The following is a 25,726-nucleotide window of genomic DNA, read 5'->3' as shown; positions in this document are numbered from 1 at the left end:
TGTCTTGATTACTTTGTTGTCTATGAATTGCTATGGTGGTATAGAGGTTCAGCACGCTGCCTTGCGCCGTACCTCGTGTTCGCGGATTTGATTACTCGCACTGTACAATCATTTGTATTTATGAGTATGACTGTTTTTTTTTCGTACTACTCTAATGCTGTTGGCCGCATCTGGCCTTTACAGCTTCACCGGACGTTAGGGGGCGAGTGCAGATGGCACTCCAAACCCGCGGAAGGACTTATGGAGCGGCTGAAGGCCAACTCCTCGGTTCAGGCCGTCGTAATATCGATCCCCGTTTGAATTGGACGGGGGATCGATCGGAGGGGAGTATGACAGATTGTTTGTAGTGGTTTGGGTGTTTTCTATGTATCTTCTTTTTCTTCTTCTTAGCACTGTCACACTTTATGCGTCTGTCCTAATTTTGCAAGCACCAAGACCCGACAATAAAATAATTGCCCGACCCGACAATCAAGGACTGATTGTCCTGGATTATCGGGTCGGACATTTTTTTCTGTAACGATTAGTTTACTCATAAGATATAAGGGCAGAGGAAGGCCAAAAAAGAGATGAATGGACTGTGTGAAAGATGATATGGTAATAAAGTTGTTAATAGTGTTTAATAATAGTGTTTAGTTGTTAAGTGTGTTAATAACATTGTGATACGAGAATTTTATATATATGATATAAATGTGTTGGCAATTAGCTGTAAGTTTATATATTAATAATAATAATAATAATAATATTTAATCAGTTGTCTATTTATTTTTTAGCATGGTACTAGGTACATGGTGCTGTGTGACTCGTCCTGTGTTATTATTATTATAGATGTATTATTTATCTTATATACTATACAATTTTTAAAGACGCGTAATGGTTGGTGATAGAAGGGTAAAAATGTAGGGTTATTATTTAATGCCACATTATAAAAATATTACCAAAAAAGTAAAAAAAGTGAGAGTGTCTCTGTCGATGTTTCGTAGACGTTAATTTTTAATGCCACATTATAGAAAAAAAATTGCCCAAAATATATATATTAGCTTGGACAATCCTGATTTTCAGTGGGGTAGCCGATTCCACACACGAGAGATGCATATAACATTTAAAAAAATCGAAAATAATAACATTGTGATAAAATTTTATATATATGATATATTTTTATAAATATTGTTTTAACTGAGTGATTAAAAAAAAAATAAGAAAAGAGACAACACTGCCAGTATATTTGGTGTACTGCGCCAGTAGGTATAGGTATGTAATATTATGTTATCTGTGGTATAGATATTTGGTATACTGCCTCGATTCGCCGCGTTTACAATGTTTTTTTTTTAATGTAAATGCAATTGTTTGTGGCCTATATTTATACTTAAAATGTAAGCTACTTACTAGATGTACCTAGTTCCAACAAATTACGAGTTTATTCCACTTAGCTCATTACTTGAAAGTATGACGGACGTCACGTATCGGAGATTAAGGATAGGAACATGGTTAGAAATTACTATGTTCACCAGATAAGTCAATTTAGTTGGATTGAGTTTGGTCATATTAGGGTAATTTTCATGTGTAAGTATATAATGGCTATTTGATTGGATTTGTTTAGATATATCTCGTATAAACTGTAACTTGTCCCTTTTGAATTAATAAAACTTTCAAACAAATAAAAAAAACGCAATATTTTTTTATGTATGATAATGGAGTAATGTCTGCGCTAATTGTTTTGTACGTGGCACTACTGGAGGATGACAAAATGAGCATGAGGGCAGGTCAGTTAGCCCCAGACCCATTACTAACAATTTCATTCCTTTACAGTATCATATTCGGTCTATTTAGGAGCTACCATGTAATGGCCAGAGACGTACCTCAAACTTATACCGTCTTATTACTAAATAAGTTTTTGTAGAAAATATCTAACTTAAAATTCATAGCGCTGACAATGTTATCTGATTGAACAGAGATTAAGTGCGTAGCGGTTTCTATGTTGATTGTCGCATGCCTAATCCTTGTTGTTAATTAAATATAAGTAAATCAATATTTATTTATAAGAGCAACACAGAAGTTTCTTGCTTATTCTTCTTGTGATGAATCTGCATTCCGAATAAGCGGTAGAAAAAAAAAACTTTACTATTCAAAAGTGCTTGTATTAAGTTTATTTGAATAAAGATTGTCTATTTCTATTTCTAGATATACCTGTATTCATACTAGGAATAAACCAAATCTTAAAGTAATTCTTACTTCAGACTCTGTTTAAAGTAATTTACTTAGAGTTATTTTAGACGGCCTCTGTGGTCTCTGTCTGGGTGTTTACTATGTAAATTATGTATGTATTTACAAAAAAATATATATCTAAGTATTTGTATTAGTTGTCTAGTACCTACCCATAACACAAGCTCTCTTATCGTGGGACTAGATGGCGCTGTGTTAATTGTTCATGGTTATTTATTTATTTGTACTAGGAATAAACCAAGTCTTGAAGTAATTGTATTACAAAATGCTACGCTATTCCCATACAAACATATATAAATTGGAGAAAGTGATTCAATATTTTATCGTCCAATATGCGTCTAGGTTATTGCAGTCGTTCTGAACGATTATGTCGTTACTATTTATGTTTACTGCTAAATCTAGGCTGATTTTCACACGAGTCATAAACTAGATCTAGTGAAATGATACCACCACGTGAAATTCTAGTTATTACTAATGAATGCAAATGTTTTCAATTTAAACATTGTAACATAAACAACAAGGTCACAACGATAATTAGCGAATTATAATAGTATAATAAATAACATGAATGCATTTTCTAAGTGTCAGAAATGACACTAATTGTTCCATCTCACCTGTTTCTGGACAAGTAGCCTGCTTTGTAAACGCACCGGTTTGCGAAGTGAGAATATCCAGTGAAATTTTAGTACATAAACTTAAAATTATTATTACACAAGAAATAAATATATACATAACTATGTATATTCATAAATTTGTCACGGTTACTTCTACTACTACTATTATTACCCCACAACGCTTGATCGATCCCCGTCTAATTGAACGGGGATCGAATTTAAGACGGACTCAGCCGAGGTTCGAACCCTTAGCGGTGCTCGGTATCCATCAGTCGGGAGCTGTCCTTCAGCCGCTCCATAAGTCCTCCAGCGGGTTTGGACTGCCATCTGCCCTCGCTCCCTATCCTCCGGTGAAGCTGTAGAGGCCAGCTGCGGCCAATAATATTAGAGTAGTCCGAAAAAAAGCAACACTTTCTAATTACCTTAAAGTTAGCTGGGAGAGAATGCCATACGGCATGAAACTCGCCTCTTGTACAAGAATTATAAAAAACAATAAATAAATAAATAACATATAAAACAATCATACTCAAGAATACAATATTTGTATCTTGCGAGAATTGAACCTGACTGCCTATCAGACAAATGGGTTATGCTAATCCGCTAGACTATTGACGCCATCAAATTAAATGGTCAAATTGAAGTAACACCTAATCAACGTTTGAATAATATAAAACTATGCATGACGACTTCGTTACTATAAACCTAAATTTTATAACCATACTAAACTGACCCGGCAAAAGTTAATAAGCCATTTAAATAATTTCTAGTGAGTATTTTGTTTGTTAAATAAAATTCTGGATAGCCTTCTAGACCCTTATGACCTAGGTATATAAATATTATATTTGTGTAAAGTATTTTAAATAAACTTTCTGTATCTCCATTATCAATTAGTAATTTAAAAAAGGCCTACGAATTATCTATATCTACCAAATATGCACCAAAAAGCTAATAAAAACAGTTCTTTCAGAGTTCGAACAAACACCGAGACGAGATTTTTATACATTAGATTCCGCAGATTTATTAAATTAAAAACATAATGAATAAAATATAATATAATTAATTGAACTTATCTAATCTCGTATCCGGTATGGTTTTGATGTGGCAGATATTAATAGATAATTTTAATTGGCACGACTTGCTTATGTTCCACCGGTGTAACGCTCGGAAGCGAATCATTAAGATACCAAGATATGCAGATTTCGAATTTCTATAGAATTTACGGAAACTATCAATCTTCTTTATAATAATTACAATGAAAGTTCGGGTGACGGTGGGCATATGAGTGTGGCGGTAAATTACCAAGCACGTCAGTTATTAGGCAGTCTAGTTCGTGTATGATGAAGTACAGTCGGCTACGGCGTCTTTATAGTTCAATAAGTTGTACCAGACTACGTTTGAAAGATGGGTAATTTTTTTATGTGTTTTATATTTCAACGTAGTTGATGTTCATTTAATGGAAGGTAACAAACGTCGATTCTTTTATGATGATAATGTATGAATTCGACTACATACATACACGACAGCATGTCTCATGCATTGCCATTCCCATAGTATCACGTGTTTGTGCCATTTACTTTCACTGGCACGTTCATCTCATGTTACCCGCTGATAAAATACCTTTATATTAATAAAAATGTTATTAAAATTATTAAACACAACAAACAGACTTACATAAAGAAAATCTTTTTTGTTTTACCTAATTTGAATGACAAACGTTATATAGCGTAGCAATAGTTCATGTACGGAATTTTCATTTAGTGTTAGACATAGACACCTATATAAGTACACAATGTAAATAAACTAGTAAAAAAAAAGAAATTCAGTTTCCTCCCAGTTCTTCTCAACTAAATCAAATTAAATAAAAGTATACTGAAGTAGACGGTAGGGAAAAAATATTAATACAAATCTTGATGTGAAAGCAGCTAAAATGTCTTACATGAATAAATTATTTTTGATATGCTTTGATTAACTTTTCTAACCTATAGATATGTGGATTTTTTTAAAAACAACAAAGTTACATAAAAAATCTTTCGCTCTAATATTAGTATAGATAAGATCTAGTCTGCGGTCCGCACTAAGTTGTGCTATGCACTGGCGCTTCTCCAAATCTTCTGGACAAATTGTGCCATTTGCAGCCAAATAAGATAACAATAATTAACCGGAATCTCTTGCAAAGTTGCAAACTATTACCACTAAATTATATTTACGCGAATGATAATGCGGATTGCCTGAGAAGCAATTTTCCCCATGAAGAACAAAATCAGAGGGAGTCTTTGTATAAGATCGTGTTTTACCCCTTATGCATTGCGCTTCCGCAAGGTTAGGATTTGTTTTTTAATTGATGATAATGGAAAGGTACCCCCGCCTACGCTACCGATTTACGCTGGCGAGGCATCAGTAGAATATAGTGATTAACAGTTTAAACATTCATACTAATATTTTGACATATCATAAGAGATTCTGACATATAATGGACCTACATGAATAAAGATATTTTTTTAATGTGAAAATATATCTATGTTTCTACAACAAAACGAATCTTAATAAAATTTAACATGAAGATATATTTTGTACGGATGTAGATATTTTATCCAAAACAAAAATCTGGAAGTGGTTGATAAATGAAAGTTTCACGCAGACGAAATCCCAGATAATACTAGTTACAAATAAATGTGCAAAAATAGAAATGAAAACAGTAGACAAACACTTCGTTGACATCAGATACGTTTCACGCACTAGAAATGCCGAATGATTTTGGTATGTCGAACATGTTTATGTTTTTGTACCTAACTCGTGCGTGACATTACTCTTTAGAACTGCGTCTACCATTAACCCTATCTATTGGTTTTTAGTTTTTTTTACTAAGCTTTTTATATAATTGGAATGGAAAATTAGCTAGTCGATTACTTTACTAGGGTTACTGCTTACCATTAGTAAGCAGTAACCCTCGCTTATATACATGAACAGCACTATGGACATTACGTTATCATGTGATCATTCGTGCTTTATTATTCCAGAGAACTAAGATGTCGTGCCTCTTATCCAGTAATTTCACTGTCTGATCTACACTTTACAATTGAAACATAGATTACAAAGCAAGCTGCTTTTCCTCTGAAATAGGTGGAACTGTGGTATCACACAATGAGTTGATAGTCTACTCATACCTACTAATATTATAAATGCAAAAGTCTGTCTGTTACTTTTTCACGACTGAACGGATCGTAATGTACATAATTTGACGTAAACTTACATTACATACTAGGGCGGAAATAGGCAATTTGTTGTTTTTCAACTAATAAATCCATATAATAAAAAAAACGACGTTCGCACAACAAAATTCTATATAAGGAGAAATTATAATGAATGGTTACGATAAATTTTGTGTAACATATCAAAAGAAATCATACCTATTGAGTATCTGTGAAACAATTTGTAATCAGCCATAAATCATGATGCATATAAATTATATTGGCCTGACCGTTTTCGCCCTTAGGACTTTATGGATGGTCATTATTATGGAAATGAATTGAAAATTGCACCAACTACCAATAAATTTCCAGTATGGAATACATAGTATAATGGACTAGGTGTTAATCGCGACTTCGTCTCCTTTTTTTTTAAATAATGACCATCACGTGGTGATGTAATCTATTTTCAGGTTAATTTTTTTTAAGATCCGTTCACTTTTGCATTTTCTTTGCATACTAATATAGATGCATTGCATTGCATATTTGCATTGCATAGAATAGATAATTGATTGGTGGCGACGACTTTTGTGATAAAGCAGTTTTAAAACACTGCCTCAGTTCCAAAGGTCTCATGGTTCTATTCCCACTTTATACAATCATTTGTATTTAAGAATAGAACTGATTTTATGAAAACATAAAACAAAAAAAAACAATTTTCTCTTTAAAATACAGACCAAATTAGCTATTGCTATTAATGGAACTTTATATAGGTGAAGTAATTTTTTAAATTGGTTAATCCTAAAGGAACAAAAAATATCATAACCTATCCTATAAATATTTGTTTACATAAATACACAGATTGCAGATTATGCTGTATGGTTCTGTACTTTTGCCTATCCACATGTGGATAAAATATACTGACACTACTACATAAATACACAGACTGTTAATCTGTGCTGTTAACTCACATCGAGAATTCTCTAGATTCTACAGTTAATCTTTAAACGTCAAGAATTAAAAAGAATAATATGAAATTACCGCCAAAGGCTTGCCTTCCACGTCCGGTGGAAGACAGCGGCCAAGATTTGCAATTACTTGGAATGTTAGTTAATTTAGAATCGTAGAAATGTTTTACAGCGATTGCTTGCAAATCTTCTTGGAATTGTAAGGTAAAGTAGCTACGCCATTTTATTTATTTTTTAATGGATATTATTTCCGTACCTGATAAAATATGGACCAAACTTACAAATTAAATATTTACCATAACAATTTTTTTATGTAATTGCCAAGGCAAGTAGTGAACAGTCAGCCCAACCGATGGAAAGTGGTAACCGTCGCCTATATACACGATCAGCACTACAACAACAACTTCATGCTTTTATGAGTCGCCCGTGATGTCATACATACGCTAGTAGCGTATGTAGGTACGGAAGACTAAGATATAATGAGTGTTATTGAAAACTCCAACAAAAATAGGTAATTGTTAAAACCTTTTTTAAGTAATAATAATTCAATAATTTTCAAACAAAGAACTGTGTAATAGTTACTTTTAAACTTTCCTGTTTAACATACATTATTTAAATTATTAACCGGGTCTTAACATTTTTATGGCAAATAAAGGTGACAAATAAAATTGACGTTTCGACTAGGTTGCACTAGCCGTCATGAGCTGACTGGAGTAACAGCGATGTCAATGTAGATAGGTGACAGCAGTTTTTTTCTTCATCTACCATCACTAGAGATACCTTTAGAAGTAACTACCTTTATTTGCCATAACATTATTCGTGTTAAGACCCGGTTAATAATTTAAATAAAGAACTGTGTATTCTCAAGAGTACGATCGTCTTTTGTTTTTTTTCTACTCTATACCTACTATTTGTAATACCGTTGATTTTATTAAAAATATTATTATAACTTTTTAGCTACCTTGTTGAATATCAACGAAGTCCATTTACCTACTAATAGTTGAAAACATCTATTATATTTAGGTATATTCAATAACGGTCGGAATCTGATTACTAATAGGGAAGATCATAACGCTTTTAGCAGCTGTGGTCAGTTTCCCTTATCGAATATTTGTCATCTCAAACATTCTAATGGTAGCGGAATATAACAAAACAATATAAATCTATTTAGTAAGTTTTTATGCCTCCATACCTTATAATTTCTAGATTTTTACAACTCATTTGTCGGATGTTTTCTTGTTGTCCCATATCCCCGATTTCGTAGACATCGAAAGTCAATAAATTCGCTCTTTATAGCGGTGTAATTGCGGTTGACCGACATTTCCACTGTCAGAGGTCTAATCTAATTAATAACTTCACAAATAGATTTATTGATAATGATCGCTCAATTAATAACACGTTTGCTTTGCTGTTTTATATGGAGCCCGAATAAGAGGTGTCAATTATTTAAATGGTACCTACATCCGTACAAACATCTTGCTGTTATATATACATACTAGCTGTGCCCGCGACTTCGTACGCGTGTTATAGTGACCTTAACCAAATAAAGAAAAAATATATCATAATCTAAGCCAAAACGATAAAAAAAATTTTCATCGTTCTAGTTTCACAAATGTAGATTTTCCATACAAACTTTCATCTTCCCTTTCAACCCCTTACAACCTTTATTTCGCATTATAGAGTAGCCTATGTCCTTTCTCAAAGTCTAGACTAACTGTGTACCAAATTTCATTTAAATCGGTTCAGTAGGTTTAGCGTGAAAGCGAGACAGACAGACAAACAGACAGACAGACAGAGTTACTTTCGGATTTATATATTATAAATAATAAATAAATAAATAATAATGATAAGGAATAAAAAAATTGTAAGGAAGTAAGGATAAGGATTATAAAAAAAATATATTCGCATCGCACTGTAAGGATTTTCATGCGGCTTGCATACATCAACAGACTGATTGATTTTTAGGGTGCATGATTCTTTAAGGTTTTGCGTAAATTAAGCGAAACTGTTAGTAAGCACAATAAATCCTACTAATATAATAAACGCGTAAAGTTATAAGTATTATGCAAATTTTCATCAAAATATGCAAAGTTTCATCAAAATCGCTTCCGTAGTTTTTGCGTGAAAGAGTAACAATCATCCATCCTTGTTATTTTGATGGATGGATATATATTGATGGATGATTGTTTTGATGAAACTTTGCAGTCATATAGCTTATACATACATATAGCTTATACATACGTAAAAGAAGTAGCTTAGGGTTACTGTAGGACGCTATATTGTTGGAGCGTGAGTCGGGCAATCTACTCGTATGTTCCTGCCATTGGGAGGCTTCCCCATCCTCGTGGCTATGTCCGCGGGGAACAGTGGCCGAGCAATGGTTTGGTTCTGATACGCCCTGGGCGGGATAGTAGTAGTTCCTTCGGGATATTGCTACTATGTCGGCCAATAGTCCAGCGAAGGGGGGCTGCGCAGGCTAGGACAATAGGCCCAGGTGGGGCTCGTCCCGGCCGTTAAGCGTCGCGTTGGTGGCCCGCTCCTGCTATGACTCTACTCTTGTAGAGACACGTGCGGAGTGGGCGCGGCTCTGTGTGGGCAGCAGTCTCAAGGGTTCAAGTGTGCTGCTCACACAACAGGAGCCGAGATGGGGGGGAGGCGCATCCCGTACTCCGGTGCGTTTTTCCCACGGTGGGCGGAGGCGGGAGAACTGGGAAGAGTTCCCCTCACGCGTTGAGGAGGGCCCGCTTGCGGGCAACCGCCGCTGGGGTCGCGGTTGATTGCCAGCTCGATCCCGTGACCCTGGCACTATGGCGGCGAGGAGGAATATCGTGGGGTTTTTGGTGAGTAGGAGTCTCACAGTACCCGTCCGTCCAACCCCTGAGACGGCCGGGTCTCCATGAGGGATTTTCCCCACGTAAAAAAAAAAGGACACTATATCGTTGCGTGATGTTTAATTACTCAATAAAAAATAAAGTAATTTAAAATATTAGCACTTTTAAGGAAACGTACAATCCCTTCAGCTTTAATTTCACGGCCTCGGTGGTCTAGCGATTTACCACACACATTTCTATTCATGAGTATGATTGTTTTGTGTCGCTATGGGTGTTTTTTTATTATGTATTATAAAATATATCTATATCTAGCACCCATAGCACAATCTTTACTTAGCTTGGGACTAGATGGCGCTGTATGTGAATTGTCGTGAAATATCATTAGTATTATTACCACAGATAACATAATATTACCTAGTATTTATATCAGTTGTCTAGTGCCCACAATACAAGTTCTGCTCACCTTAAGACTAGATGGCATTGTGTGAATAGTCATTAGTAACATTTATGTATATTTTACAGCCTGGACAAAGTACACTGCTAGATATTTCAAACAATACGACCCCCCTGAGAATAAGTTAGTACCTTATACTACTATAAGGTAATGTGCTAAGTATTTCATAATTATTCTCAATCAGTAAGTTATATATTTATGACGTTAAGTAATGCAGTTAAGTTACATCTATGTAATGTTAGGTCTGGGGTATAACTTATATTTAACGAGTTATACATTGTTGTCGGCCCCGGTGATCTAGCGGTTAAACACACAGCCTGTCTTCAGATAATCGGGGGTTCCATTCCTTGCAGGATACAAACATTTGTATTCCTGAGAATCTGGTGTTGGTATTATCTATGATTATTGTATATTACATTACATTTACAAATATGTATTTAAGTATTTCCGGTTGTGCCCCGCCGCAGTAATTGGGGCACAACTGGATATTAATTGCCCTAAATAGAATAAAATGGAGATAGATTGAAGGAGGTCTACACAAAAATTTTATGGATTTTGACTTGATAAGAAGGGTTTCCATTAGTCGAGTCTAATCTATTCACAACACAAGCTCCGTTTTGTTCGGGTCTAGAGTACCCTGTGTTATTTAATACAGAAGTATTTAACAACTATTATAGTCAGTTGGTTGTAAAAATTATCAAAATCGTCTATTTTGATAATTTTTCCCGTTAACCATTCTACTTCCTCAAAACTCTTTAGTTAAACAACTAAACTTCAGCCAATCTAAACTTTATAGTTATTGAAATAATTCTATATGTAAATGCATAAAATGATTATGTTCGAAACCGTAGCAAAATGCTGTGTGAATTGTCCTGGGTTATTATTAATAATAATAACTTATTATTATTATTATCTAGAGTAGTCTGTGGCTGACTCTTTCTAACTCATATACATATATTATAAAAAAGTATAAAATATTAGAATCGAAAGTACTTCCACAATTATACGCGTTCATATATTTTTTATTAATATAACCTTTTTTTTGTAGTGAAAATATTGCACTTTCCCTCTCCAAAGTGGGTGTTGGATGTGTGCTAATGCAGAAATAATAGTTTAATAAAAACATACCATATGAAGTCTGTTATTATTATTCATGAGCCACTCTAATTTGAAGTAATAGAAATAAATTGCCGTAAATTGTTAATGATAATGGTTCTGCATTTTAAGTTTTAGATATTACATGTAGTGACTCCAGATTCGTACGTGTATATTTGTATTATATATCGCCATCTATTGATGCTGTGTAAACAATAATAATATCTTTAGCAGCTATGATGGGCCGCTAATATTTAGGATTGTATTGTATGTTTAGCAGCATCACCAGGAAGAAGGAGGTGAAAAGAATGAGACTAAGTTGTGGCTATGTACATGTTTATATTGATGTAATATTTATAGATATTTACAAGAAAGCGATTCGGACTCCACAGGCTTGTTGTTTTCCTCTTAACATCGTAACTAGGCAACGGTGTTGCCACGCGATAATAATAAATTTGCCACATATCTATTTATTTATTTGGGTATTACAAATATTTATATTATTTTTAATGGATGATAATGAAACGGTGCACCCGCATGCGTTAACGGTTTACGCTGGCGGGACACCACTAGAGGATGATAAGATGAGCATGAGCTCAGGTCAGTTAGCACATCGTGGACAATTCACTAGGAATATATTCATGATGGTTTCTAGAAGGAACCGTATGGAGGTTAACCTGATATGGTACATTGCTAGCAATAGGGTTATTAGTCGAGATTACTATGTAATATATTATCTGTGACATTACTAACAGTCCCCTTTCCCCTAAAGCATATATATTTTTAATGGTTTATAATGTAATAAGATCAACATGAGGTCAGGTTATAGATAGCCCATGGCGACAAATTCACTGGAAATATATCATGATGGTTTCCAGAAGGAACCCCAAGGAAGTCCACCTGACATGGTACACTGTTAGCGTGGGATTATTACTCCATTACTTACCATCTTCCACCCCTAAAGCATTTATTATACGATACTACCATATATGGGCGCTGGTTCACTTCCTCGCACGTTCTAAACATTTGTGTCCATGATTATTTGGTCAGTCGATAGGATACCTTATAAGGGGGCGACTGCCTGGAGGTCGAATTGATAGGGTACATTGCTATCAATAGGGTTACTAGTTCCCATTACTAACAATGCCCACTCTCCAGCATTATCTCTTACCATTAGGTGGACCTTCAGATTGTTTACATTTCATGTATAAAAAGAGTATTCGTAGTCTTTGTTGCAATATATGGGAGAGAAATATAATGCTATAAATGCTGAGAAGAATAAGTTTTTCGTTCTATCATAATATTATAAACTTCATTTAATATTGAGTTTATACATCTACAAATAAAAAAATATCCGTATTAATCTTTAAGAAAAATCCTATTTTATGATAATTATATTTCATAAATGAAAATAAACAATTCAGAGTTTCAAGGAATATACTTATTTAAATTCTTTGTTTCCGTAAACAAGAGATAAATCTCACTTCGCAGTCGGAAATGTACGTAGATACCTACACGAATTCCACGTAATCCGGTCTAATCCAGTAATTAGCCCGACCATCCGACTAATTGGCCAACAAAGAAAAGCTACACATGTATTATACAACTCTCTAATGTACAATCTGTATTGCAGACGCTTTCCAGTAATAGAATTGCCATCACACTCATACATATTCCGCCAATGTACGGGAAAATAGCCCCAGTATGAGTTTTTTTTTCATAGATAACGTTCGATGTATTGTCAAAAATGCAACGGTGTGCAAGCTATGCAGCCTGCCCAAGTCAACACAAGTTCAAGAGTAAGCACGCGACTCGGCGAATGCCACAATCGTCGCAGACTTCGAACCGCTCACACGTTCACGTGTATCGCGATCCTGTAACCGTCACATTACGAAAATAACAATCGAGTGTTATTCGTATACAACAATTTTAAAATTTGAAGTGTTTCCTTTTATTTTTAATTTTGGCGCCCAGCGGCGAGTCGAAGGGAAAGATGCGAAACTGCCTATGGTGAGTACTGAATTTATTAAAGTTACATAAGGAGTTTAACCCTTAACCGAGGGTTATCGCTGGGTATTGCACTCTAACATCGTAAAATGTCCTGAACAACGAACAGTCCTGTGGTCGTTACTTTTTACAGCCGTGTTAATAGAGTCTTTTAGCAATATTCTCCGCGAAGATGAATAGTCGAATAACAAGAAGGTGTGGAAATCTTTAACATCCTCATTATTTATTTATGGTCTTTTTATGGCGAGAATTTTATCAAGTACATGTAAAACAACAGTATACTTAAACAATTTATTAAAAAAAATATTTATATTCCATCTGATATGAAGAGGTATAAATTGATTTTGAAATAGGTAGAGGCACTAAAAATTGTACCTTTGTTTATAAGGAAATGTACGGTTAAGTTAAAACAGTACATAATAAGTAGTATGTAGTGTAAGTATATTATTAACGCATTCATTTATTAACAATCTCAATGCTGGCCACCCCACATATAAACAATGCAATCGCTATGATTTCTCATGTCGATAAAAACGCGTGTGAAACCGAGCACCGAACCGATTATAATTTAACGTCGACGGTGTAAGCTATGCAACCTATTTTGGATGATTTTTAAAAATTCTCAATTATAATCATTTTTCACTTTCCGTGAAAAAAAAACGCTTATTATAAAAATCACTTATATATTGTCACTTAATCACTTATATTACTTGTTTCATTGTCATATTTCTCAATTTGTCAAAAGGATTATAAACTTCATAAATAACTAATAAATATATAGATTCTACATTTTAACGTAGTTTTTGATAGGTAATTTGAGAATCAGTGTCAGATTCAGACAAAATAACTATTGTTTATTAAAAATCTAGTACTTTTGTACAATGCATAAAATTTTATACAGTTTTGTTAATACATTTTTTAGCAATTACTCTACAATAAAGGTATCCGTTATCTGTATTATCACAGAATACTTTATTGTATCTCTTCCTTTACTAAATAAATTTCATTTGAACTTGTAAAAAAAATATTACGTGAAACCAAAATTTACGAAAACTGCGCGGTCAGAGGGGTATGACATTACGCACATTTATCTTATATATAAAATTCTCGTCTTATATATAAAATTCTCGTTTCACAATTTTCGTTCCCATACTCCTCCGAAACGGCTTGACCGATTCTCATGAAATTTTGTGAGCGTATTGAGCATATTGAGGTCTGAAAATCGGCCAACATCTATTTTTCATCCCCCTAAATGTTAGGGGTAGTCCGCACCTAACATACAAAAATACATACAATCCTAAATTTTCACCCTTCTATCATCAACCCCTATTTTTATAGCGTTATTAATTTATATGGCAAAACAACGTTTGCCGGGACAGCTACTGTTCATATAGAAAAGAATTTTATGTTGAATTATGCGTAAAAAATACATTAAATAAATAAAAAATACACACACTACCATTATATTCCACGACTATTAACAAAACGTCAATGTCAATATTGTTTTATTTTTAATATTATTAAAGTTAAAATAATATTTAATTTTAATAATGTTTTAATTGTCAAATCAGCGAATCGAGGTTTGATTCTGTGCTGTTATCAAAGTAATCTACATATAATATATGTGATGCAAGTCTTTGACAATAGAACCTTAATAATGTCCAGACTTGTAAATTAAATTAATTATAGTTGAATTTCGATCACTGGACGACCAATATCTAAAATAAATTTGTGATATTGTCTCTTTGCTCTATCACTTTTATTACGTTCGTGATTTTGCCCCATATTTTGTGGGATCCACGGAACAATGTTAAGTAAATTGTATCCCAAGTGCACTTGGACCACAGTCACGACTTGCATGGTTTTGTGGGTCAGTCACGAGAAATCCTGAAACTGCAAGGTGAACTACTATTGCAGCCAAGAAATCTTTTTTTGTAATTATTAGACCATAGGTCGAAACGTACATATGGTCTAATAATTACAGAAATATCCAAATTTTACTTTGTATATACACTTTAATTTTTAGTGTTCGTACGACGAAACTTATTTTAAGTTTGTTACTGTAGTTGAGTCATATTAAAAAAATATTTTTTGAAAATTATTTATTAATTAAAAAAAAAAACATAAATGATATTTCGGCTATTGGAAGGTTGATTCTTTGGGTACAACAGTATCTAAAGCAAATCTTTAATTATTTAAATCTTACTAATATTATAATATAAAGGCGAAAGTTTATGAGTATGGATGGATGGTTGGATGTTTATTACTCTTTTACGCAAAAAGTACTGAACGGATTTTGATGAAACTTTACACTGATATAGCCTATACCGTATAAACTATAATTTAAGAAGATATTATGTAAATTGGGCGAAATATAATGATAAGTAAGTACAGAAGAAGTGCGGGTCAGCTTATTAATATATTTATTGATTATTAGTAGCGATATTTTTTTTAAACTACTATTACTAGAGTTATACTAATAATATTATACTTTTACTACTAAAAGCATTTAAGACTATATCGCATTAATTTGTTATATATATAATTATAAAACAATTAAATATTAATTTGGCTGCAACCAACCCCTTTGAGATGTTATCAGCCCTTGAACAATATCATGTTACATGTATAGATATTGTAATTAGAAAATAATTTTACACTTCGTAAGTTAATTTTATTACTAAATCCTTGATAGAATTTTGTAATTATAAACTAGGTATATACGGCGTATTCGTTCGCGTAAAAATAAAGTAAATAAATTTTCTAAAATAAAAGTTACTCTTTGGCGGCTATTTTTTAACGTTCAGTAAGCTAGTGTAACCTAGGAGAAACCTCTAAAGAAAGAGGTAAATACCTTTATTTACCATAAATTATTCGTGTTAGAATCCGTTTAACTATGTATAGTAATAATACTTGGCGGGTGCCGTAATTACAGGTTAACTAAATACTGTAAGCGTTGCAAACGACTTTTTTACAGTCTATAAACCAAATTATTTAGTAACTAACATTCAAATATATTTTTTACGTTATTATGGTTGATTATTTAGTCTTTTTTATTGAGGATAATGGAATGGAATTATGAACCCGCTTGCGCTAACGGTTTAAGCTGGCGGGGCACCAGTGGACGAGATAAAATGAGCATGAAGTCAGGTTCGTTAGCCCATCTTGGCAAATGACAATTTACCACGAGGGTTTCCAGGGGGAACTGCGTGGAGGACAACCGCAATGGGGTTATTAATCCATATTACTGACAACCCCCTCCCTGATTTTAACATTCTCAGGGATATGGCGGCCATATCATGTGTTATGTTCAAAACGACGTTAACCTCTGAAAGTGCCTATCCTAGTTGGTATTATAGTCGTAAGGATGGTTAGGTAGGCTTTTTAATAGACTTGGTAGATAATTGATTTTTTTAATAGATGCATGAGTGGAGTGATGTGTCCGTCTGCGTCTAAAGGCAGTAGATACACTAGTAGAGCATCAATGGACCGTGTTACGATGAGCATGAAGTTAGGTCAGTAAGTCCATCTAGACCAAATCACCAGCTTTAAATCATGTCTATTTAAAGTGCGGATCGCGTGGAGGTCGACTGACATGTACATTGCTAGCAAAGAGACCATTAACTCCCATTCCTAACAATCTCCAACCCAGGTAGTTAGGTAGTTAATATAACTAGGATTACACATAATTATACATTACAGTCAAGTGAATTATTACACCGTAGTTAAGTGATATTTATGTAATAAGTTTAGTACTGATACTAATGTATAGTAATTATATTCATACTAAAATTATAAATTTTAAAGTTCTCTCTGCCTGTTAAATTTTTGCTACAAAATGGCTGTAGGGATCTTAATTTAATTTCACATGAAGATGACTAGATATCAAAATAACGAATGTATGCTATGTTTAAAAAAGCAAACAAAGTCGCGAGTAACAGCTAGTATAAATAATTACAATTATTACAAACATCGGTACTCTTACATTTAATACTTAGAAAATAAATATGTCGCGTTGTATCTACTTTTGATACAGATGTCATTTTTTTTAAAACCACGATGGTGGCAAACAAGCATCAGATGGACCCTAGTTCATCTGATGGTAAACCGCTACCTTAGCCTTTTTTATATATTCTTTTTATCGTATATCAAGCAATCTATAATATTTATTTCATTAAAAACGGTTCTCAAAAAAAAAATATACCATCGTATTTTTTTTTCAATGGATGGTGATTAGTAATAAGATTTCAATAAATATGATTTGACATAGGTTTTAAACCTCTTTGTCTTGTTTGTTTTTTTTTTTTTATCATTTTATACAAAATTGTATTTTCTGTGAGAGGAACAATAAAGAGTTTCATTCATTCATTCATTAAATTTATTTAAATTCCAGTATATTCTTTGGTAATTTTTTGTAAATTTTTATACCCATTCCAATAAATATATCTACTATTACTACATACTATCGCATTTCTAATGTCATGGGATCAGTTACTATGTAATAGACATTGTCAATAGACATAACGTTCAACATAAATGAACCCTGTGAGGTGGCATAATATCACGAAGGTTGCTAATTTATTCACGAGTCATAATAGCTGTGATCATTAAACCCATATTCCTGCTCAGAACTGCTCGACCGAATCCTGTTTTTTATCCATTTCCGCTTAGTTAATGCGAGAACTGCGATTTTTTCATATCTCTGGGCTACGCAATTAGGTACACTGCATGTATTTACAGATTAAAAATGTACAAGATATATGGGAATGGTATTTTTCTAACGTTTATAAGGTAATCTGTACTAATATTAGAAAGTAAAGTGAAAAGTAAAAAAAGAAATATTTATTAATATTAAATATTTTTTATAACTATGGACGGAAATTTAATAAACTTACTACTATACATTGAATAAATTCCAAAGGTAATACATACATGTATTGAAAAGGGTACAAAATTGTAAAATTCATTTAAATAATAGTAAAAAATCAAATACTAAGTGTTAACCACAACTTCGTCTGGTTTTATTTGAGAAAAAATAGCCTATGTCAATCAAGTTGTGAAATAGCAAATAAACAGACACATTTTCGCATTTATAATTATGGAATTTATAATAATAATATTCCTAGACAACTCATACAACGTTATCTAGTCCAAAGCTAAGCAGAACTTATGTATGGGTACTAGACAACTAATGTAAATACTTGATTTTTTTTAATAAATACATGTATAATATACATAGAAAACATCCTGACAGATACAAAGAATCATACTTATGAATACAAATATTTGCACCGTGCGAGGAATCGAACCTGCAACCATGGGAAATAAAGCGATGTGCTAAACCGCTAGACCACCGTGGCCGTCATTATATTTATAATGTTTGGAGGTATACATTAGCTTGGATAATTGAATTCCTGTTACATACTGCATTATAGCGGGGAATAAATTCCCAAGTATGGCTATTCGAATAAGTATGGTCCCGGCATAAGGAGACAATGCTATTATAAAATAAAACCGCATTTAGAAACTAAGCTTGGCTTGGCAGTCGTAGCATATTGCGAGTCGTATTTAGGGATGAACATTCTGTATAAAATGTCAATTATTTTTGTTAGCATAAGAATCGATGAAATAAATATATATATATTTTAATAATAATCGATTATTATTTTAATAACAATAATTTATCTCTTCCATTTTCACATTACACATCATACTCTAGTACCTACACTAAGAATAAACCTGTATATATAATTTTATACACATGTTTTTGTTTAGGAACCTCGTGACTAAAGTCCTAAAATTTGGGTTGTACTTGTTATTTTTGTTGTGTCCTTGTTATTTTACAACAACATTGAATGAAAAAACTTCTATTATAAAAATAAATCGATTATTTGGAATATTCAATTCAATTATTATAGAAAAATCGATTTTTTCCATAAACCAATATATGCTCACATCCCTAGTCGTATCTAAGAATTCCCATTCATAGAACTATCTAGCAATTGTATTTACGACACGTAATTCTCCAACCAGCATTCGTTCTTAATAACCTCAAATTTGTAAAGCTTGATCGTCCTCTGTACTTAACATTTATAAAGATTTCAAGTTATTAATGTGGGTAATGAAGCCAATAAATCAGCAATGTATGAACCAGTTTTCTTCGGATAATAATCAAGCAAGAATAAATTATTATAAATACATGATGATTTTAGATGCAAACAACAATAAAAAAACAAACGGTGGACAAGGCACACTGGTGGCGCGAAAGGATTGTTAGTAATGGGGACAAGAGCCCCCAAAACCCCCAAAAATCAATATACACTAACTTCAACCTCCACACAATCTCCTCTGGAAATCAACGTGGTCAATTCCTGGTGAATTTGTCACCTATAGTCCATTGGTGATTTTAACTTCCTCATCATATCATTCTCCACTGGTTCCTTACTAGCTTCGTTTCTACATTACATTATCATTAATAAAAATCACACAGGGCCATCCAAACTAAGCAGAGACTGCACATTTTCTACTAGTTTTACTAAACAACAAATAGGAATACTTAAATATATTTTTTATAAATAAAAATAAATCAGCATACATATTATACCACATAGAACATTCAAACCAATATTCATGAATAGAAATTGTAGTACCGTGCGAGGAATCGAACCCGCGATCATGGGATATAGGGCACTCCCTAAATCGCTTCACCACCCAGGCCGTCTATATGAATGGAAGAAAAAAGTCGGTCTAAAGTCGGTTTCTTTCATGTTTGAGTTCTCAGTTTGATTGTCGCGTGTGGCCTCGGTTTCCGCGAACCCTGGACGTGGGGTATAATTATGTTGACAGATACAAATCATCAATGACTCTCGTCATCTGTCAGATGTCTTCTAATGAAAAAGGATAGCGTTTATCTCTTTTTAACTTCACCGTTCCATGGTGCATGAAACTGTTGAGATGTAATTATGATTTATCTTTGTAGTACTTGGTACGTACATTTCTTTTAATTGAAACAATTACTGTAAAAATATTAGTCACAAAAATGTACTTCAGTATTTTTATCAGTTGTCCATTTGCTCTGCTTAGCTTGGAACTGTGTTAATTATCCAAGGTTATTATTAGGTATATTTATTTGTCATTATTCAATCAGTTAAGGAAGAACACTATAAAAATACGCGAATAATTTATGCTATTAACGTTTTTAACATAAAATAACTTCGATAATAATCACTCGGAACTGAAAGCGTAATTCCTGCCAATCGTCGAGATGCAATGATTTCCAAGTATGACAAATAGTCGTGTTGTGAACATGTAAAAAGTATGTAAATTTCTATTATGGATTACTTCATGGAAATCTGATGATAATCGTCACATCAACACGCGATTACACGCGATTTTAAACACACATATGTTTTGTTCGCGGTAATAACCGAATTACCTACTAATTAAAATGAGAGCGCGGTGGCTTACTATCCGCCTTAGGCCGTAAGATCATGAGTTCGAACTCGTCGAACTCGTCGTTTCTTTGTTACCTTTTCATGGCTGAAACTGCTGAACGGATCTTAATCTCTTAATGTTTTAACATGAAGGTAGATTATCACAAGAGTTTATAGAGAGATTATAAAGAGTTTGGATGTTCGAGTAATCGATAATCCAGGTATCGGATCAATAGGATTAGATTTAAAATAAAATATTATCACCTGTGACGAATTGCAATGAAAAGAGCGGAGTTGCAATGAAAAATGTAACGTAGACGAAGTGGCGCGGATCAGCTTGATAAAACGACAGTTCATAAATAAAATACAAAATCCATTATTTAGAAAGTCTCCCTGCGACCAACATGAGCTGCAATGAAAAATAAGGAAATGTAATGCAGTCGAAGTCGCGCGGGTCAGCTTGTATATAAAGCGACAGTTCATAAATAAAATGTCATTATTTATACAAATTCCATTATTTAGAAAGTCTCCCTGCGACCACATGAGCTGCAATGAAAAATAAGGAAATGTAATGCAGTCGAAGTCGCGCGGGTCAGCTTGTATATAAAGCTATATAAAGCGACAATTCATAAATAAAATGTCATTATTTATACAAAATCCATTATTTAGAAAGTCTCCCTGCGACCACATGAGCTGCAATGAAAAATAAGGAAATGTAATGCAGTCGAAGTTGCGCGGGTCAGCTTATATATAAAGCTATATAAAGCGACAGTTCATAAATAAAATGTCATTATTTATACAAAATCCATTATTTAGAAAGTGCATTCTAACGTCATCTCAACTAAATAATGGTCAAACACTCCAAATCTGAAATCAAACACGCCATTTCTCACAGTGTGAGATACGTGCGTGGGAGCTCAACTTATTCCATATTTGCAGCACAATCGGCCAATAAATAATGCGACCCACATTTGAGAATTGTGACGTGCTTAGCAAATATTACAAGGTTAACGGTCAACGTAACTTGTGGGAATAATAGCTGAAACTAGTTGTTGCCCGCAGCTTCGCATATGTGGTGTTAGTGAGTCGGTATGAAAAAATATAAATTTCTTAACGGCGAAACCTGTAGAGTACAAGCCACTTATAGTCTTTTATTTATCTAATATATATACTTAGTAGTAGTGTTGACTGTGAGGTGATATTCAGACAGGACAAACAATTTTATAAATAGAGATGTATGATAATCATTTTAATATATACTCAAAGCTCAAACTCATTTATTTACGAGTACATAAAACCTTTTGGCTTGTTATGCACGTTTTATTTGTTATCACAACCCTTTCGTTCTAGTTTGGCAAGCTACTCCAGATGGGAAAAACTGACAAATAACTGTTCCGCTAAGCTAAGCTTTAACACCCAATTTAACATCTAGTCCCACTAGATGTTAAATTATCCTGGGTTATTATTATTATATACTATAATAATATATGTGTGAATTAGTTTTTGGTATCATATACAAATGAATTTTGTATTATTAGAAATTAGTATTATTTGTTTCTTTTTTTGCATGACTGTAATACCATATTATTGAAGTCCGCCCGTCAGGTCAATCTTCGCCAGTACAGTCTGCCCTGACACGCCTGGGGTATTAATTCGACGTTTCTTAAGCCCCTATTAATAACAGATATTCTAATTTCAAATTAGTATTCTGCAGTAGCAGAAATTCTTTTGAAAATCTTTTGCATTGTTTCATTGTTTTGATAATAGAGTTAATAAAAACAAGATAGGCAAAAACAATCGTAGCCAAAGTCTTAGAGTATACGATAACTCGCGAACCAATAAAAGTTAAGACGAAACTCTATGTACAACTAGTGCCAAGTAGTTGTTTCATAAATCTGTTAGAGAAATTTAAAGTATTGAAATTTCAGGAAGTGGATACAAAAACTGTTATATACACATGTAGGTATAATCTTTTTAAATTTATTGGAACGAACTTCCATCTGATGGTAAGCAGTTACCGTCACTTACATGAACAGCACTATCGACATTACGTTATCATGTGACAGACGTGATACGATAATGCGTTGCCATTCCACAGGTCTAAAATGTCATGCCTCTTATCCTGCCATTTCAATTAAATAAAAATCTTTTTTTATTCAACTTTAAATTCAAATTTTTTGTTTCCATTTTTTTATTGATACTTGATACTAGACTCGTATAAGTATCGACTGGAGAGATCCTAATTTACCATCGTTATTATTATTATTTATTGTCTTTGTAGATTACTTGTGTATAATTTTCAAACAATATTATTTTGCACGGCATTGTTATGACAAAATACATGATCTTATGGTTTAATTGTCATCTTATGTACTGTGTTTTTGAGCAATTAAATTATTATCAATTTTACAAAGAAATTTAACTTTCTTTTATTAATAAAATAAATAACATTTCTAAAATAACTAAGCCTATGTTACTCTATATAATATTAGCTATCTTCGAGTGAAAGTCCTGTCAAAATTGGCCCAGTCGTTTCAGAGACTAACAAGAACAAACAGATAGACAAAAAATTACAACTTTTTTTGATGTACATAAGTACGTACATACTTTCATATGCGTTTAGTGAAAAGCTGTTAATTTGAAATTACAAACGAACACTTAAAGTTTTATTTATTTGTATAGATTTAAGTAACTAATAAATATGATCTGAACATATTTCTCCGTCTGTGTTTGCGTTTGGCCATGGAGTTTGTTTACTTGGAACGAGCGTTTACACAAATTGATGGTGCGTGGTGCGGTATAATAATTATGTTGAAATAATATGCAGTATTAACGGTATATACCAAAATGGGTCTCATTTTCAAGATGGATTACATTACGAATGTTAGGTAAACGCATTCTTGATGGGTGACCGTACACCTTTGCTGTTGGGTTTTTATATGAACTAGTGGTCGAAATTCGACCACGGACGTTAACAATTAATAAAAGAGTATATATGCGTGTGTGTGTCATATACATGTATGTAAGTATAGTGTTTTTTTATTTATAATTAAAATTAAAGTATTTGTTATGTATAATTAAAAAATTTGAATTTGAAATTGCACTCTTTCTCTACATAAACTATAACGGTCTTATTACAAAAAATCTGTTAAAACTCGGACGAAACGTGGTCTAAATGGTCGTGGTTTAAACCATTCCTAAAGTTAATACTTGGAATAAACCTAACATTATTACGAATCCAGATCTAACAGAGGACTACATAGTACTACAGTTAAATCGTTCATTATGTATTCCATACAGAAATCAGTCACTCATGTCTGTCACCGTACAATTACGTTCCATTTTATCAGAAAACTGAAAAGATCAAAATTATATTAGTTCAAAGAAAAATGTATAAACTAAAAATAAATTTATTTCTATTTATCTATGTCTTCATTATAACTATTTCATTAATATATAATATTTATTAATGTACTATTAGGCTGAAAATCAGTTTTAAATTATTAGTAGGAGTCCTATACGGAGAAAAGGAACGACGAGATATTTTTATTGGATCGTTCGAATGATGACTATTTCAAAGTCAAATGAGTGAAAAAATAACAATTAACGTCTTTTATATGTTTTTATTGTCGTAAAATTTGCTTTAAATATTTTTAGTTAATATATTTTTAATTTAGTTAAAATATTTTTCCAAAAACTACAACTAACAATAGAATTTTTAAAATGGAGTTTGTATTTTTGCATTTAGATCACTGTTAAACTAGGGGCATCGCAGGTCTAACTTTAGACCATAGACGAATCACGATTTAGAGATAAACTTCATTTTGTAATAAGGAATACATTGGTGAATGGTTTATTACTAGTGCTAAACCAGATTTATCTTTTTGTAATAAGGCCGTAAGTGTCCAAATTACATATTCCTCCGTCAGCGCAATTTTCGTGAAGCGGGGTGTAATGTTTTTGCTTCACGTATTAATATATAGATTATGTTTTATACAACTGGAGTGATAAATAGACTTATAGACTTACGGTGCACCTTATGGTAAATAGTCATCGTCTATACATACATACAGTTTAATAATGTCTCAGGAGAATTCACAAAGCGCCATCTAGTCCCAAGCTAAGCAGAGCTTGTGTTATTAGCACTGGATATAGATTTTTTTTGTAAATATGTGTATCATATAGACACAGAAATAATATAATTACTAGATATTTTGATACAAACAGTCATACTCATGAATACTATAATTTAATACTCGTATTTGTACCGTGCGAGGAATCGAAACCGCGACCAACGGAAGTAAGGTGCTAAACCGCTAGACCACCGAGGCAGTCAGAAATGTTGTTATGCAAACGGCTGTACTAATTGCATTTCTAAGCATTATCTAGACTGGCACAATAGGCCAAAAGCGTATTGGTCAGGTTTAGCGGTGTTTCTCTTGACACAGTCGTAGGCTGGGAACAAATTAGCAATAAAATTTTATAGCAAATGAACCAAGAATGTTTATATCGAGTACCGTTGTACTTGTTATTAGTATATTAGTACTTGTAATTAACGAAAAATACGATTATATTTAATAGCTTAAAGATAACGTAATCGTTCATTGTACTTAGAAATGTTTTGGTTATACATATTAAGTATGGACAGCTTCATAAATATGTTTGATCAAATACTATGTTTAAAACCATTAATTTCTTTAGTTTCAAAGTAGATTGTTAGATAGATAGCAATAAGGATTGTAGATTAGCGTCGTAGCCTAGTGGTTTGCTAACGTGGTCGTGAGTTCAAATCTGGTAGCCACCAAAAAAACTTATACTTATGTAAATATTTTTTTGTAAAACTTATACGTATTTACAAAAACATATTTATATCAGTAGTCTAGTATCCATAACACAAGCTCTCCTTGCCGTGGAACTAG

General features: G+C 33.0%; 1 protein-coding gene across 1 annotated transcript in view; it reads left to right on the top strand.

Moving 5' to 3' along the window:
- Window positions 1-13,179: 13,179 nt before the first annotated feature.
- LOC131846245 (uncharacterized) overlaps window positions 13,180-25,726 on the top strand; it is a 71,865-nt gene continuing 59,318 nt past the window's right edge. The window contains exon 1 of the mRNA XM_059195501.1: window positions 13,180-13,377. Within this exon, the coding sequence (XP_059051484.1) occupies window positions 13,361-13,377 (17 nt within the window). The 5' untranslated portion in view covers window positions 13,180-13,360. The remainder of the gene's footprint in view (window positions 13,378-25,726) is intronic.

Source organism: Achroia grisella, unplaced genomic scaffold, assembly GCF_030625045.1.
Source record: "Achroia grisella isolate CSIRO2021 unplaced genomic scaffold, CSIRO_AGI_Agris_v1 utg509, whole genome shotgun sequence".
Taxonomy (NCBI): Eukaryota; Metazoa; Arthropoda; class Insecta; order Lepidoptera; family Pyralidae; genus Achroia; species Achroia grisella.
This window is presented reverse-complemented; position numbering and strand designations above follow the sequence as displayed.